This window comes from Conger conger, chromosome 10 (assembly GCF_963514075.1).
Source record: "Conger conger chromosome 10, fConCon1.1, whole genome shotgun sequence".
NCBI lineage: Eukaryota > Metazoa > Chordata > Actinopteri > Anguilliformes > Congridae > Conger > Conger conger.
Window position 1 is genome coordinate 21,238,976 of NC_083769.1, and position 18,182 is coordinate 21,257,157.

At 44.7% G+C, this 18,182-nt stretch overlaps 1 protein-coding gene across 2 annotated transcripts; it reads left to right on the forward strand.

The window, feature by feature from the left end:
• Window positions 1-7,482: 7,482 nt before the first annotated feature.
• troap (trophinin associated protein) lies at window positions 7,483-17,800 on the forward strand. 2 transcript variants are annotated; one of them, XM_061258297.1, is made up of 13 exons: window positions 7,483-7,628; window positions 8,174-8,275; window positions 8,435-8,681; window positions 8,956-9,411; window positions 10,217-10,271; window positions 11,287-11,426; window positions 11,661-11,715; window positions 11,829-11,896; window positions 12,629-12,727; window positions 13,129-13,242; window positions 13,835-14,099; window positions 14,874-15,043; window positions 16,104-17,800. In XM_061258297.1, exons 2-13 carry the CDS (start codon window positions 8,214-8,216, stop codon window positions 16,185-16,187), a joined length of 1,815 nt encoding a protein of 604 aa, XP_061114281.1. In that variant the 5' UTR covers window positions 7,483-7,628; window positions 8,174-8,213; the 3' UTR covers window positions 16,188-17,800. The 2 variants fall into 2 exon arrangements, with proteins under 2 accessions (XP_061114281.1, XP_061114282.1); XM_061258298.1 differs by having other exon boundaries at window positions 13,943-14,099.
• The last annotated feature ends 382 nt before the right edge of the window (window positions 17,801-18,182 follow it).

Genomic DNA, 18,182 nt, shown 5'->3' on the forward strand with positions numbered 1-18,182 from the left:
ACTGACCAGTCAATGACATTAACCAATCAATTAAACTACCAAGTAGAAAAGAAACCCAGGCCTCGAAGGCTATAGGCATTATTACCGACCGTACAGTCCATATGGATTTGGACAGTGGGTCCAATTTCTGTTCTTTTGGCTCTGTAGTCCAGCACATTGGATTTGAAATGAAACAATAAATTTGAGGTTAAGGTGCAGACTGTCCGCTTCAATTGGACGGTAGTTACATCCATATCAGGTAATGAATGTAGGAATCACATCCCTTTTTATACATCGTTCCCTTCATTTTAGGGGACCAAAAGTAATTGGACGGTTGGCTTATAATGATTCATTATTTATGTCATTAATTGAATAAATGATAACATTTGAGTGCAAGTGTATAAAGTCTGAGGGGTTCAGATGAGCATCCTGTCTGGCTCGGCTTCACAGAGATGAATCCTCGCTTCATCTCGGACTGAGAGGGCTCCGGGGCAGTGGCGGGAGCAGCCAGGAGGGAGGGCGTGGGTGGGCAGGCTGGCGGAGGCACAGGGCGGGCGGGAGCGCCATTTTAAACATGCGCTCTGCGGGCTCCTCAGCTCAGCATGTCCCTCCCTTTCGCCTATGGGAGACGCTCTCTAGTCTATATGTGATGGTGAGCACTAGATACTTCTTAGTTTGCAGAAACTGCAAATTAAGAGTGCTAGGTATTCTCTAGTTTGTAGATAAACAGTTAGTGCTAGGCACTCTCTAGTTCAGGGGTATCTTACCAGAAAAGGGCCGGGGCGGGTGCAGATTTAGAGTTAGCCCAGCATGTAGACCTGATTTTACTGATGAAGGTCTTGATTGAAGAGAGCAGTTAGTTAATATGTTGAATCAAGTATAGTCCTGGGATAAAATTAAAATCTGCACCCACGCTGACCCTTTTCAGATAAGAGTGGACACCTGGGCTCTAGTTTATAGCTATATTGTGAGTGGCCCGTTCGCATCATTATATACAGTATTTTTAGGTTCTAATTTTCAAGATGTCAGAAAGCCCTGGAGCTCAACCACATTCATTCATATACCAGCTAGTTGTGCTGCTATCAACATGTCAGCCCCCTCCCCCCACATGAACCCCCTCCCCTCCCCCGTTGGTGACTTAAAAACTCATTGCCTGTTTTTGGAGAGCACAGCCCACATCCCACCTTTTTATTCTAACAACAAAATCACCCTCTCCCCTCCAGCAATTCACCCTCTTCTCCCCCTCTAGTCACCTTTCATTTCTCTGAATTTCATTCCTTTATTTTAAAATTCCAGAACATTCTCTTTCTACTCGTTCCCAGAGGGCAGAATTTGAGATGCGTTTGATTTTCAGGCAGTTTATTTTTATCAAGCGTGTCAGGACTTAATGCTGAAAAGTACACTTCTTTTGTAGCCTGCTGTCCCCAGCTCTCTCAGACACTAATTGCGAGTAAAACACCCACCCCCGCCTTTACTGTTCAGGGCTGGGGGAGGAGGGGGAGAGAGCATTCCTGGACCCCATCGCACGCTCCCTCCCGCATCATGCGACTGGGTCTGAGCGGATGACATGTTTGGGAAAGTGAGGAAAAAACCCACACAACCTCTCTCTGCATCTCTGTTTCCATCACCTGTCACAGGTGCGCTGAGGTTTCCTGTTCCTGTCTGGCTGTGTCTTCTGCTCCACCGCCCCAATCCCCCCCCTCATCCCATCTTTCCCTCCGTGTCCTGAGGTGACAGGTTGGGGTGGTCTTGGGGAGTTGGCGGGGGGAGAGGAAGGGGGGGTTTGGGGCAAACGGTTCTACTCTACTTTTGCTATCTTCTCTGCTTTCCCTGGTATACTTTGCATGCTAACTCTGTGCACCCCCCCTCATATCTCCCTCTGTCTTTCTCAGGGCTGAGCAATGAATAGCTGTCAGTCACACACTTAACACACTTCCTTATGTACACACACACATGCACACACACATACACTCCCATACATTCTCTTTCATGCACTCACAGACATGCAAACATACACACATACAGCAAAAGGTAAAAGCAAAGGCAGATAAATTTATATTGACTTAAAACACATAAAGTGCTACAGCTGTCTGCACATTCAGCCAGTGTAAAAATCACTGCCATCTAATACTGTGGAAGTAAGCCTTGCGGAAATGGACCCACGAAGGTCCGGTGAAGGGTTGCAACATAAGACCACCGTGAGCACTAGGGCACAAGCCAAAGGCTGAAATAAATCAACATCCAAAATGGCCGCCGCACCACACGTCCGTGCCATTTTAAATGTCGGTACACCTTCTGTATCCTCTACAAACCAGGAGCTGGTGAATGCGGACAGAACGGAATGGAGGGAGAGGTCCGTTAGAAGAAAGAAAGAAACAAAACAGCACAGGGCCTCCGGGCCTCCGAGAGGCTCCTAACCCCCGGCCTGCACGGCGGCCCGATTGGACATGGCGGCCCGGCCCGGTCGCGAGGGGAAGCGGCGGCACGCGCACGCGCCAGCCCGCTGATGAAGACGAATGTGGCGATGCGGCGGGGCGGAATTGCTTTTTCGGGGAGCGTGCGGTCGGTGGCATTTGGAGAGGCGGAATCTGGGAGGGGTGATTTATCGTTTTTGTGCCAACCCCACCCCCCCACGGACCGCTGCGACTGCGCCCCCCCACTCCTCCCCACACTTTAATTACATGAAGTGTGTTTATTATAATTGTTATACTAAGCACAATGTATCATCACAGCTGGGCTTGGTATGAAGGTGAGGGTATGAGAATATCACGCGAGGAAGAATTATCTTCATGTGTAACTGCAGAGAGGATGTAGTGCTTTAGTGTGTAGGTCAGAGGTGTACAGACCTGACTTGTTGCCGGTCCACATTCGTTGCCCTAATGCTTCTCAATGGGCCACACGTGCTGAAGCATGCACACACACACAGACATGAAATTGAAATCTGTATGCTTATAGAAAACTGATAATGCAGTTATAAATGTTGAGGCTAAAACAAAATAAATATATGAAGAGGACTGACACCCTCTTATGTGCAGTCTGTTATGCAGCCTTTCAGTTCTGAGGGAGCACTCCACTCCTTCACCGCCACTCCCTTCCCAAAACCCTGCTCTCTGTCTGGCCCCCCAGGAAGGACCCACCCACTACAATCAGGACAGCGCAGCCACTGTCAATCATCTGGCCAAAACTGAAAACACCAGTTTAAACTGTATCTGAGTATCTCACCAAACGTTTAATATTCGTCATGGCTTTACTTGTCCTGCCTATGTAAAACTGTATCCTCATGCCCATTTGCTAGTAAAACATTACATTCTCGTAGTACGTGCATCCATCCTGCACCCGCTGTGGCATTTCAATTCATGTTGTAGGTTTGTGGATTTACCATGTATAAGTAGGTTATCTATCAATGGCTAATATTGGTTGCGATAGGCATTAATGACTTGGCCTCTGCTAAATACATAAATGTAAATACATTAAACTTTCAATTCAAGTTACACCATTATATTTTCTTGTGTAATTGGTTGATGTTGTTTTGGCGGATGTAGGCTTCCCAGCACTGACAAACTTTATATTGGGTGCTGGAGGCAAACCCGTTTTTTTATTTTTTTATTAGTACACCCAAGAATCAGAGCCCCCAAACAAAATCACCAATTTTAGCACACCACCAGACATGTGGCTGGTCTGGCACTGTGTATGTGATTTTCCAACAACCTCATGCAGCTTAAAACACTAGTGTGATTCTGTGCTTGGACAACAGTGCATCTGTGCTTATGTATTGAAAAGAAGTGAAAACATACACGATGGTAGATCTCCAGGTACAGGATTGGAAACCATTCCATTAGAGCCTGCATTTCTACGCAGATTTATAAGCAGATCTGCCTCATTAATCCCCCCCCCCCCCCCCATCTCTGGTGCTGGAAAATAGCACCAGAAAGGGAAGAAAGGGAAGAGAGAGTCACAAGATACTGTAGAAACAGAGATAGAGACAAGGGTCCACTTTTACCCTTTCACTTGTCTTTACTTGCCCCAAGTACCTCTTCATCAGGGATAAACACAAGGCTTCAGGGGAGAAGGAGAAACAACAGGCCCAACGCATCATTATGTCAGACAAAACAAAACTGCTTTACCCTTCAAAGCTTGTGTTATATAAGCAGATGTTGTTTTAGATGGGTATGGATGGAGGCTGTGATAAATATTTTCCTAATTTTAAGAGTTTTGTAAAATACTTTTTTGCAACATTTAAAAATAATTGTAATGCCAAGAAATTCCTATAAGTGCACACAGTTGCTCTAAATGTAATTATTAGGTGACTAATTGCATAACACAGGCCTGGCCAATGAACCTACTGTATGCCATGGAGTCTTTGACACCACTGACACTCAAGATGGGTCCACACATTGTCATGTGATCTACAACCACCACTGGTGAGCAGGGCCAAGAGGAAGAAGCGGAGTCTTATGGCAAGTGAAATACACTTCTTCATGTGTACATGTTCATTATAATGGAGTCTGTGATTACATTTTGGAGTGCTGGGAGGGTTATCAATGTGTATTTTACAGATAACACCTGTTTTTATTGGCCCAAGTCTCTGTTTCTTCCCTCCTGACAGTGGGTGGGGTCTGAATTTAATAACAACCTCAGCAATGGAAAATTTCTCTGCAAAAGTTATGCTGAGACATATTTAAGATTCAAGCTATGTCTTTGCTCAGAGAAAAATTGGTAGCTGTCCTACCCATGGCATTTTATCACTGCCTAATATCCTTGCCTTTGCTGAAATATTGTCTGATTAAAATATTCATAGAGCTGATTAACACAGAATAAAATACCGTAGATAGATGTTGGATGGATTGTTGTGTGTTTTATTATGTGTCTGTTTATTATTTTCAATTAATTTTTTCTGCTCGGTGTCAAGGAAGTGAAAACATACCTGTGTGAAAATCCTGTGTGCATTGCTACCTCCTGCTGGTTTGTTTTTGCACTGTACAGTCAAGCACTTCTCATTGATGACCCCTATTTTTTATGAAATAATGAACTGTACTGTCAGGGTGAACACGAAAGCAAAACATTGTTTTATCACTCAGTTTACAAGTAAAGAAAGAAAACAATATATGTAGCCAAACAGTGTGTTGGATATCGGCGCTTTAATGGTGTCATAGATCATTCTTCATGGATACCAGTCCTTGTAAATATTTGTGGTGGCTATTCTTTCAAACCTCATCGAGTAAAGGGGAAAGGCTTTTAACCTTAGAGTGATTTATGTCAACTTAAATAAATAATTCCCTCACTTTTCCTGAAATGTAAAAAAATACAGTTTTAGCATTTTGGCCTTGAAGGATATTTAGACATATTTTTTGATGCAACCTGCTTGCTTTGCAATGATGGGTATCAGGGCGTTCGGGGGGGGGGGGGGGGGGGGGGGGGTTGTAGACTAAAGCAAGAAAGCTGAAATAACTCAAAATAACTTGTACAGCTATGCTATGCATCCAGGAACTGTACATATGAACAGATTAGCTCTATAGAGTTTTCCATAATTATATACATATTTATTCATGTTTATGTCATGCCAGGACTTATTACTGTAGAAAGCTGCACCACAGTTTTCTTGAGCATAGGTTGTATGGCTGAAAGGCATAGTTTAAACTTAAAAGATTATTAAGAATAATTTAAAATTAATGCCTTGATATCCACCATTGTAAAGCCGGTAGGTTTTCAGAACTTTCATATCTGAAAAATGTTTCATCTCATACAAAAACTGTCTGGACCAATTGAAAATGTGCACTAAAAACTGAAATGCTATTTCACAGCATCAACAACAATGTCAAAAACAACAACTATAATAATAATAATAATAATAATAATAATAATAATAGCTTTCAGGTACTTCATCTAATGAATGTCACTGAGAATTGAGTGTAAGAACTGTCCTGTCCTCAGGAGCAGTGTAAATACAGGCCACAGGCCACTCACCACAGTGACACACACCATTATCCCAGGGAGGATTAAGCTTAATTGCTGTGTCTGGCTTATTAGATAAATTACAGGTAACAGCCTGAAACCAGCCACACACATCCATTTAATTCAGCTCAAAGTCAGTGGCAGGAACACAGACTCCAGGGCTCTGTTGAAGTGGCCCATTATTGTAAGGAGAGCTGTCTCTTTTCTTTCTTTTTTTGTCGCTGGTTAATTAAATGTAGTGCAGCTCTCCGTATTTGCAAAGGTAGAGTTCTCTGCCATCACCGCTGCCCATTTGACTGTAATTGGCTTCAGCTTGTGGGAGTCTTGTCACGGTATGAGGCGGAGAGCCGAAAGGTTAGGTGGCCAAGGAGGAGGGGGAGGAGGTGAAGGAGCTGCTGGAGAGTGAGGGGTGTGAAAGGGGTAAAGAGAGAGATGGGGGAGGGGGGGAAGAAAAGAGGGGATGAAATGTGCAGGTGGATTTCATGTATAAAAGACAAAAAACAGTGAAAAACTGTGGACAGGAAGGATAAAGCAGGGGAGAGACCACTGTAGAACATGTAGAAGGGGAACTGTTGAATAGAAAGTTGCCATGAGATCCAGACAAAAGGTGCAATAATGGTCTGAAAGTAAGAAATTGAGAATGAAAGCTTGTTATTCTGTGTATTACGGGAAAGTGGCCCAGTTGTAACTTGTGAGTAGGAAGTTCATGCCTGACTCATTAAACTACCCGCACGTCCCTTTGTTCTCCATTAGCGAGAACAGGAAGGGTCTTTTCTTCCCCCTGAAATTTTGTGTTTATTGATTTTTTATGGGTTATTATAGGCAGGGTGTGTTAGGACTGTCAGAGACGATGTGAGAGCAGGATTACCAGGAAATAGAGGTATTGATTGGGTCTTCTGAGGAAAGGGACATTCACAAATTCCACCAGGGAGAGAGGATTTGGCGGCACACAAAGGAAGCAGCACGACACATTTGTCAATATGTGGTGTCTACGTCTGATGTACTTCCCAAAGAGAGTTGGACATTGAGCTGTATTAACATCCTGTTTTTTTTGTTTTTTTTCTTGTTTGTTTGTTTGTTGGCGAGGGTAAATATGTGCTGGCCAGCAAATCACTGCAATCCTTCACCTATTGTCATCTAGTATCCATCGCCAAATATTTTAGTTTCAATGAGTGTGAATGGCCACATTTTCAGTTTTGTGAAGTGTTTATCTCATAACGCCACGTGACGACGTTTAAGTAATTTACAATAGCTTGATTAATGATATGTATGTTCGTATTGTTCATGAATTAAAATAGGATTTCGTGCGACACTTCTTTTCAAGTACATTTCAACTTCACCATGAAAAAATATTTGACTGTTGTTCATAAGGAGGGCGCTGCCTGTCGTCTTTGGTATTCGTTTCCATGGTGTTGTTTGTGCGTCTCCGTTGCTCATTGGCTAGGAGGCAGCCAATGACTTTTTGTCAAATAGCTGATAGGCTTTCCGATTTGCTATCGTAGCTTTTATGTTGACCAATGTAAAAGAGCGCTTTTTACAAATTGTCTGGGTTCAGGAAGTAAACGGATTGCAAGCAAAACAGTAAAATTACAAAAAATTCCACTGTGTCGGATTGTAGCTACAAACCCAATTGGACACCTTCATTTTACCCACGGGACCCAGTTTCGAGAGAAAACCACACAAGATATCGTCTATATGTATGTATTCCTACATTATCCGTTCGTTAGCAAGCTAGTTTACACCAATATTGTAAACTAACGGTATATCCAGCTGGCTAAAGTAAGGTAGACTAGTTAACTTAACGTTAGGTTGGCGTAGCTGCTCTGCTCTACCCAGTATTTATTGCCAATGGAACGCGAACTTTCTAGCGAAGCTTGGTGTAGCTAACGTTTCTAGTTAATTTGACCAAGTTTACAGAAACGGCAGCTCTAACTTACCCTCGTGAACAAGCTGAGTTAACGTTAGCTAGCTAGCTATGTGACCTTTCCATCTGCAATGATATAGCAATGGGGTTTTAGAATAATCGTTTTTAACGTTAGTCCACCATATATTGGCAAGCAAAGCTGTAATAGAACAGCTCAGCTTGAAATTATTATGGGCGAATGCATTTTTTTGTTACTTTAACTCACGGTAAGCTATTGAAGTGTGCTAATGCGGCGGTCCAGCTAGCTAGCAAAAGGTTGGTTTATTTCACCCAGTTCTTGTGTAGCGTAGTGGCTAGCTTGTCTTCCTGTTCCTTTAGGCCTGTGTGTGAACACTGAAATAACCATTGTATCTGAAAAATGGCTTCCACACAAACCTTACGTCAACACAACCAGAACCAAGCCAGGCCAGAAGACACGCGGTGAGTCCCTCCTTCTGGTAATTGTGGGAAGGGTGTACCGTACCGCTAAAAACTATTCAAACTTATTAATTCCGACTTATTAATATCGACATGATTGTGATGTATTACACGTGCGTAATACGAGGCATATGAAGTGACTAGAAATTTCGCCCTCGGCAGAAATGCAAAACCTCTAATACGCGGTGCAACTGCAGCTGGTTCCAAACCCCCCAACCCATGTTCCGTCTCCCACGCCACCAAGAAAGGGGCTGAGAACCGGGATCCGTTGACTCAGAACGTTAAGGCGACTGCAGCGGGCAAGCATGTAGGCACCAGCAGGCTGCCCGTTCTAGCCCGATCGCAGCCACTCCAGTCCCAGACAGACTTCACTCAAGTACATCGGAAGTGGGCGCAGAGCTTCAAGAAGGTAGGACCATAAATACTTTCTGGGAGAGCATGTCCCCCTATTCCTTTAAAAAAAAATTATTATTATTATTCATACTTTTTGAGTGATGAGTTTCCAAAAGATTGGATAGAAAGTTAAAAGGGGAAAAAAATCTGTATGTAGTTTGTGTAGACACATGTCGGTGAGAGAGAGAGTTCATATTCATTTCTGTAGCTACTTGTTTGTTTCTGTTTTCTAAGGAATATAGTGTAATTGGCTGGTTGGCTGTGGCTTTTTGCTGATTCAACTTTTCCAGGGCACAGCTCAAAAGAAGAAGCCATGCACCAAGCCTGTGCCCTTCAGCTTGTCCCAGCCCAAAACCAGCAGGGCGGCCACAGCGAACCAACTTAAAACACAACCTACTGACGCCGGAGCCCCTAAACTGACCTGCCGCAATGCCAGTGAGCTTCCCCGGCAGGGTAGCGGCACTGCTCCTTCCATTAAACTGTCAGCTGCCAGTCACAATGGGCTCCCTGTCAGTGTCCCTCACCCCACACTTCCTCTCAGGGCCCCCATGGTGCCTGTCCTGGATGAGCCGTGCAGAGAGGTCTGCGTTCGGCCCGCTGGTCTCACTGACGGTCTGCACTTCTCCCCGGACCCTGTGGCTCTTGACAGTATCCTGCAGAATGAGGGAGTGAAGTCTAGGGAGTTGCTGGTGGCCACACCAAAGAGCTCAGTCTGTCCCACCGGCAGGGGAACGTCCGTATACATGGTGAGTCTTAGCCCTTCCCCACTGTAGAGCTGGAACCAAGCTGGCTCATTATAGCCCTTCCCACTGTAGAGCTGGAACCAGGCTGGCTCATTATAGCCCTTTCCCACTGTAGAGCTGAACCAGGCTGGCTCATTATAGCCCTTTCCCACTGTAGAGCTGAACCAGGCTGGCTCGGTTAGCTGTGGTTCTGATTCTATGCTGGTGCGAGTGTACTTACGAGGGGAGTGACCGTGTAAGTGGGCGGCCATGATGATGAACAGGGAGGTGCCAGGCCCCGTTTGTCAGTGGCATCTGGTAGTGGCTATGTCCAGTTCTGAACATGCGTATTGCCACAGTAAAGTTGTAGAAATCAAGGTGTTCGAGTAGACTACAAGCACGCCTCTCAGTCATACAGTGCCCTCCATAGTGTTTGGGACAAAGACCCATCATTTATTTATTTGCCTCTGTACTCCACAATTTGAGATTTGTAATACACAAAATCACATGTGGGTGAAGTGCACATAGTCAGATTTTAATAAAGGTCATTCTTATGCATTTTGGCTTCACCCCTATTTTGCCATTTAACACATTTACTGCCATCCTTGCAAGATGGACAACATTTTCCCACTGATTTGGAGCCACTCCTCAACAATAGAGCTATAATTTTGGATCCATCTTTTCATTGGAGTAATGCAAATGTGGGTGTGTGCTAATTGTGGAGAATTAAACCTTTTACATTTTCAAAGTGCGTTGTGTAAATGTATCCAAGTTGTCTTATGTTTGTTTGTGTGCCTGTATGGGAAAATGTCTTGCAAATATCTTTCAGCCCCAGAGGGTGTCTGTGCTGAGGACTCAACCGAGACCACCAGGGGGCAGTGCAGGTTAGTGAAGGGCAAAATGCGTCACTGAGCCACCTGGCACTGCAGGGCATTTAGAAGAAAGGTTCTCCAGCCTGGTGACAGCCAAGCTTTCAGCCAAGATTACTATCCCTGTAGGGACCGTTTCAGGTCACCTGGGATTCGCCTACCGACTCACCGCTGTGGTTAAAGGTGGCCCAGAAAGACTGACCTTGCTGCTCAGCGTGCAAGGCATAAATTATTACATGAGATACTTACGGTCAAACTATCAAAAAATAAATGCAAAAAAGAGGATAAATGGAAATCAATAAATGTCTTAGTTTTCTAAATGACACACAGGACTTTAGAATACTGGAACACGTGCAGTAGAAAAAAACTGTACTCTTGACTGTACGCCTTCATCAGTGCTGTGAAGATGCTTAAAAACATTGCAACGCGGCACAGTGTTTGTGCCAAAATTCAGTTTATATACCAGGGATCACCAAATCACGGTCCTCTGTGAGATCTGCTGGTTTTCCACCCTCCCTTTAACTGGGGGCCAGGTGTGAAGATAGCCTGGCCAATCAGGTGCACTAATTGTTCAGCTTATTACCTGGGAGAATGGAAAACCAAGGCTGGATTTGGATTCAAGGTCTAGATTTGATTATTGCTGTAATATACTGTGTAGACCGTATGTATTTGGACATTGGTACAATTTCTATTCTTTTGGCTTTGTACTCCAGCACATTGGATTTGAAATTAAACCTTGACTATGAACTTAAGGTACAGACTTTCACCCTGGCTGACTACGCATACGGTAGTCCATCCATGTTATGGGTCCTAAAGTAATTTCACTTCTCAGCTGTTTCTGTTGTTTGTATAGTTGGTTGTATTCAATTGCTTTTTTTTTTGTGCAGCTACAGAACTTTTTTGTTACTCAGCAAGGGAGAAAATCCTGCATAGTATGTCTGTGCTTCATGCCTGTCTGACAGAGCTGTGTTGGACTGTGTCTGACGTGATCTATGCTGAAGATGTTGTTCTGTCCCCATTTGTCCTGCAGTGGGCGCGGTGCAGTTCTCCCCGGATCCTGCAGCCCTGTACAGCATCCTGCAGAACAAGGGGGTGAATGCTGAGGGGCCCCTGGGGGCCACACCAAGGGCCTCCCTATGTCCTACAGGCAGGGGAACATCCATGTACATGGTGAGTTCTGCTCGAGAGAGAGAGAGAGACTGTGTGTGCGTGCGTGCGTGCGTGCGTGCGTGCGTGCGTGCGTGCGTGCGTGCGTGCGTGCGTGCGTGCGTGCGTGCGTGCATTGACCGATAGTACCCCTTTGTGTGTGTGTGTGACCAACAGTCCCCCACTGAATGGTTCGCACTGTGTGTGTAGACAGACGGTACAGTGTGTGGTTGTTTTTGTAATGTGTTTGTGTTTCAGCCCCAGAGAGTACCCGTTACCAAAGGTCACAGCGAAGCAGCCGGAGCCCGTGCAGGTCAGTCTGGGTTGCCCACAGTGATGAAGAGGCCGCTTTAATCATGTCCCCGCTTTATACGGGTCCCCACAAGAGCGGCCCTCGTCTCACTGTCCCTCTTTCTGTCCTCTCAGGGCTCAGCCAGACCCCAGCAGTGAAGTGGACCCCCCAACGTGTCCCTAACACCAGGCCCCAATCTGCGGTCAGTGTGTGCGCACACTAAAATCTTCCTTCCAGTTTGCATCCTTGTTTCTTGAAAGCATTTGTTACTGTGTTCACTAGCCCTAAAATGGATGGAGTCACAATTCATACCATGTGACTCTGAACCAATGCCACCTTTTTGCCTTGGGTGGCTGTGGAGTGTAATGGTTAGGGAACCAGACTTCTAATTCAAAGGCTATCAAGAGTAACCTTCAGCTGGGTAGTCAATGTGAATCACTTCACTAAATTATCCAACTGTACAAATTATTTTATGTAAAACTGTAAATCGTGCACCACTCTGGATAAAGATGCATTCACATGGATCACGATAGACGGCAAACCGAATGTCGAGCAAAGACCTTTGTTGATGGCAACGGTAGACGGCACTTACCGTCAAAGTTTAAAATTAATTTAGCTTTTTACCTTCGTATTAGAATGAATTCTAAGCCAGATGTGACGCAACAAAGCAATACAAAATGGACATGGAAAATGTTTTTGCATTTTCCCCCAACATAAAGAGCTGTTCAAAACGCAATTCTTCTTTTGCTATCCATGTTGGAAAATGCCTATATTATAGGACAATTACCAAGCAACGTATATTTTATCTGCCGTCTACCATCTACCATGGTCCATATGAATGCAGCATAAGTGCCTAATAAACGTGTAAAATGTCTATTTCCTAAGTTCAGTGAGTCCTGGTATACATTGTAAGGCTGCGATGGTGTGGTTTCAGATGCGACACCTCTCAGCCCACCGCTCCTCCATCTTCAGGGGCTCCCCAACGCTCCGGAGCCTGCTGGGGTTCGGGAAGGATCTGGGGCCCCGCAAGGAGGTGAGTGTCAACGTGTCCAGGGCGGAGGCTCGGTGGAGTGACGAGAGCAATGCTCGACACACTGCCAAGCAGGTGGGATCTATGATGTTGACAACCAAAATGAGCCAGTCCTAACGCTTTGTTGCTGAGAAGAGTACGTTCATGCAAGTCGGTGCTTTTGGCTCCTAGGGTTCTTGCCTTCTGAATTAGAGGGGTGCGGTAATGGCTACTCGCCACTAGAGGGCAGTGTGTGCAGTCCGATTGCACATTTCAGGCTTTCATGTTACAGTATTGGGAGAAACGTTTATCCGGCCTCATGTAATTCTACAGACGTATTCCTGCTCCAGGGTTGTGCGTTTCTGCTCCGTAGCGTAAATCCGAGTCTCTCCTCTCCAGTGCATGGGTTTTGTGGTGTGTTGCAGGAGCCCGTGGTGCAGAAACTGTTTGAGGAGGCGGAGCAGGAGTCATTGGCAGTCGTTCGAGAGGAGAACGTGACCGACGGGCAGAATGGCCAACCAGTGTTCCAACAGGCAGAAGTGAGCAAGGACGCTTCCGGAATTCAGTTCTGTTTGTTGGGTCCCTGTTCAGTACAGTCTCACACAGGACTTGTTTGTTTTTGCTGTTCTGTTTGTTGGGTCCCTGTTCAGTACAGTCTCACACAGGATTCATTTGTTTTTGCTGTTCTGTTTGTTGGGTCCCTGTTCACAACAGTCACACACAGGATTGTTTTCCCCCTGACTGCCCCCCCCCCCTACATGCCTGTGGTGCATTAATGACCAGTACACCCTCTACTTAACTGTATAACGTCGTACTGAAATAAGATATGATGATGTAATTAATGCAAAATATGAGAAATGTTTTAATTTGGTATTTATTCTATTGTGACATATTGCACCCAAGAAATGTCAGGGAGTGAAATGTGTGACCGTGTGCACAACTCCCTATTTCCCCTTGAAAACAAGATTTTACGTGTGTATGCGTCATATCGCAGAAGCTAGAGCAGCTCTAACTTCCGTTTCAGCTTGCCGTTAAGCACAGTATTAAACAATAGCCATATTATGAACCTGTGTGAGTGTGTGTGTGCGTGTGCGTGAGACCCTGAACATCTTGCATGTCTCCATGAGCAAGGGAAGAGTGGAAGAGAGGAGTAGGGGATTGCTGAAGGAGAGCGGGCGGGCCCAGCCGTTCATTCCGCCCCCCCACAGGGAGTCCGTCATCGTCTTCTCGTCTGCTAAGGTCGTCACGGAGACAAGCACACAGCAAGGCCACACTGCTCCTCCAGACTCTGACAGCTTCCTGTCGCTCCGCCCCCTCCCGGCGCCCGGCTGTGCCCCGCCCGCGCCCCCCCCAGAGGCTCTCCCACCGCCCCACCTCTCTCTGGGCGGGGCCAGAGGTACAGACAGAGGCGCCAGCTCTCGCCCCTGCTCATCCCAGAAAGCTTGTGTTGTGGTCCTAAGCCCTTTGGCCAATGGGTGACCCACCCCCACAATGTGAACAGGCCACTGTCTAATTTTAAAGGCCCACACGCATCAGCATTCTCTTACGGGTATTCGTATCTTTTTTGGAGAGTCCCTAACCCCTCCTTGCACCTAGCTCTCTGTTTTAACAGGGACAGTGGTGAAGGAGAAGGAGAGGGATCCAGGAGGCAACTAATGTAGAAGATTAACTGGGTTCTCAGAAGGTGTTGAAAGGCTTTTGGGTTGATCTTAAAGGCAGATTATGTGAACTCTGAGGTTTATGTTTAGCAACCTCATCAATCAACATCATCCAATAATTACGCAAAGACATGCGTCTTGTCATGTGGGAAATCGGCTGGGAAACATGACAGTTTCATCCTAAAATATGCATACTTCAACCAAAATTGCCTCTTTTTTTTGTTTAGTTTTTTTTTGTTCTTGAACCAGAAAAGCTCAAGAACACAGAAAATATGCGTGTGGGCCTTTAGCCTGCATCTCAGTCAGTGTGACATCCACTCGCAGCTGTAGCCTTTGCCAGTTTGGCCTGGCTTTAATGACCGGCCTGAGCTGTTGGCATGAGCTGTGGTCTGGTCTGGCTTTAAAGCGGCATGTGTCTAGGGGTTGTAATTACAAACTGAAGTCTGATATGTGCTGTAATGATAATCAGAGGGTATGCTCTCACGGTGACGCTTTCTCTCCTACGCCACTAGGTGGCATCGTCCATCGGGTCCCTCACCTGCGCTCCACACAGCGCCCCCCTCTGGAGGAGTGTCTGCTGGACGAAGAGTGCGCCATGTTCACCTCCCGCCCCTCTTCAGCTTCCGCCTGCACCCGCTGTGCCGACCCTGTAGCTTCAGTATTACTGCTGCAGACCTCTACTGTGAGTCCTGCTTCCCTGGTGCAGTCTGTGCCTGGGAATTATCAGTCTCACTGTGTGTCTCACTGAGTCTCTCTCTCTCTCTCACTGAGTCTCTCTCTCTCACTGAGTCTCTCTCTCTCTCTCTCTCTCTCTCTCTCTCTCTCTCTCTCTCTCTCTCTCTCTCCCCTTTTACAGTGAAAAAAAAAATATAATAACAGTAGTACTGTAGTAACAGTAGTACTGTTAATTAATTAATACAAAAATAATAATGACAGTGAAGACAAAAGAATAACAACCAGCAGACAACAATCAACAACGGTGCTGGTTATAGGAACAGACAAATATGAACACATATAGGGTGGAGATCCAGTAGATTTGGAACTACACACTTGCCCCTCTCCCAGTATTATAGTCAGTTTATCTGTGTTGCTTAATGAGTCTAAATCAGGTATTATTTTTGAAAGTTTTTTGAAAAAGTGGGCTCTTTCTTTTGTGAATTTATAACAATGAAGGAGAAAGTGCATCTCTGTCTCAACCTCACCAGTCGTGCAGTGACCACATATGCGTTGGTCTCTTGGCAGCCATGATTTTTTGTATCTGCCTGTCTCAATTGCTAGGCTGTGGTCACTGAGCCTGTATTTGGTAAGGATTTTCCTCTCCTTTGTATCTTTGATGGTGTAAAGATACTCCACTAATTCATAATCTCTCTTTAGGTTGAGGTAGCATTCTAATTTGGATTGTGATTTGGTTTGGTTACTCCAATGTTCCAGATATGTTTTCTTACTTTGTTTCATAATTTGAGTAATTTTGGTTTGATTTTGGAAAGCAGTGTTGGTCTGAGAATCATGGGTTACTGAGTCTCCTCTCTCTCACTCTCTCACTCTCTCTCACAGTTTCTCTCTCACTCTCTTATGGTGCTCACTGTACCTGTTATAATGCATGTTTTTGGTTTGATTTAGCCTGTTGTCTTCATATACTTATTTTGTGACAGCCTCATGCTAGTGTACTGGCCAGTTAATGGCCTCTGAATATTGCTCAATTTAACCGTTTTCTTTTTTCTTTTCTTTCTTTCCCACCCCAGTATTTTGAGCCAATCGATCTGCCCCCACTGTCCACAATGCAGGAATTCCAGCCAATCTGCCGCCCTGTTCTGATGTCTGCCTAGGATATGACCTCTGACCTGTGACCTGCAGTTAGAGAATTTGGGAACAGTTTAAACTGATAACGGATAACTAATTAAACTGGTGATGATGGTTGCAGTGCTTTAGTAAGGATCACCCTTAAAGGGGACCTGTACCCAAAATGAGCATATGCCTAGATCTGATCACTATATCGTAACTTTTCCCATTCCCGTCACCAAGTTGTTGCGAGCCAGGAGCCAATGTGTGTTTTATGTGATCCTTGTGAGCTAGCCCTTGTGCTGGAGGTCCCATAATGTCATAATCTGGATTGTTCTCCACCAGAGCATACTAAATACAGAAAATCCCTCTTCAGTGGTTCATACAAATAACCATTTGAAGTTTCTGATGATGCCTAGATTGATAAAACACTACTAATTCTCTGCATCATTTTGGGTATATACTCCACTGTGTTGACATTGGATTTAGCGGTTTCCGGTTTCAGCTATCAACGACTTCGTCACACTTTCGTCAAGTATTATGTATTGATCAGATCTAGGCATATGCTCATTTTGGGTACAGGCTGATTGCCTTTTTTAAGCTTAAAGCTTTAAGTGTGTTGACCTTACTTGTCAGTTTTCCATATTTTCATTAGTTGCTAGTTATAAGCAAAGTTACTGATACAGATCAGGTTAATTCAAATCCTTTTGATTATAGATTCATATGAGACCAGGTGACATTGGGTTACGATGATGCCATAAGATTGCTGTTTTTGTGCTTTTTCTGAACGCTGAAGTGGTCTACTGTGAAGTGCACTTCGGTAACGAATCACCACCGGTATTGCAACCCAGTGAAAAAAGAGTGTGCAAATGGGTGACTCTAAATGACACTTTTTAACCATGCCAAATGATCAGGAATTAGTTATTTTTTATCAAATGAAGCTGCTTTCTGCACCTCCCCTATTCTTAGCTCCCTGGGTACCGCAGAAGAAGACTGCTCGACGTGTAGGGTTTAGCATGTGTGTGCAGTCGGGGTTTTGTCCATAACACTAATGCCCGCTTCCCTAGGAAAGTCTTCCGGTCATTTAACCCATAGAGTAGCTAGCTAAACCTCCAGCTAAACCTTTCCTTGTTTTCCCTCTTCCCTCCCCTCATCTGTGAGTCAGCTGGCATATCATGCCTGAAATTATTATTGACCAATATTAGCATTCCTTTCTCAAAGTAACATTTTCCTGTTTTTTTTTTTTTGTTGTTGTTTTTTTTTACTGTTTGTTATCGGAGTACATTTTACTCCATTCAGATTTACACAACTTTGTTGTAGTCTGAGTTCTCTATTCATGCCAGGCTGTGCTTGCCGGTTTAGTTATGATGAGCGGCATATATTTTTTTATATGGATGTCTTCCTTTTTATGAAAAGGGCAGCCATTTTAGGCAACATCTCACCAGTTCCCATCACTACCAGTTCTTAAGAATGTGCAACAGTGTTATTATGCTCTGCAATGTGTCGGTGTGTGACGTTTGCAGTGGGTGTGTGAAAGTTGTGTGTGTGTGTGCGCAACTGTTCTGCAGTGTGTGAATGTTATGCGTTGTGGCAGTGTGACTGTTCTTCAGTGTCAGTGTGTGACTGTTCTGCAGTGGGTCAACATTCAACTGTTCTGCAGTGCGACTAATTATGTCTAATTATGTCATGTATAGTGTTTATAATAAATAACTTATTTAAAACATTTTGCCTGCTTTTTCAAGATCTCTTTTCCAAGCATGTTGATCATTTTAGCCTGTCCCAACTATGAGTTAAACCTGCAACATTTGACCCACAAAGCAATGTCTTATATTCCTCTAAACAAGAACCAAGGTTCCCAAAAATGCCCACTCCCCAAAAACAACCAAAATGGAAGAAAAACATCTGTGATGGTCAGTCCAGAAGTGCGTTGAATTGACCTGGGGTCTGTTCCCCAAAGTAGGTTTGTGGTATTAGCCAGATAACTATTTAGTAAAACCAGGACCCTGCCCAAATCTTCAACATGGACTGAACATGGCTTCAAC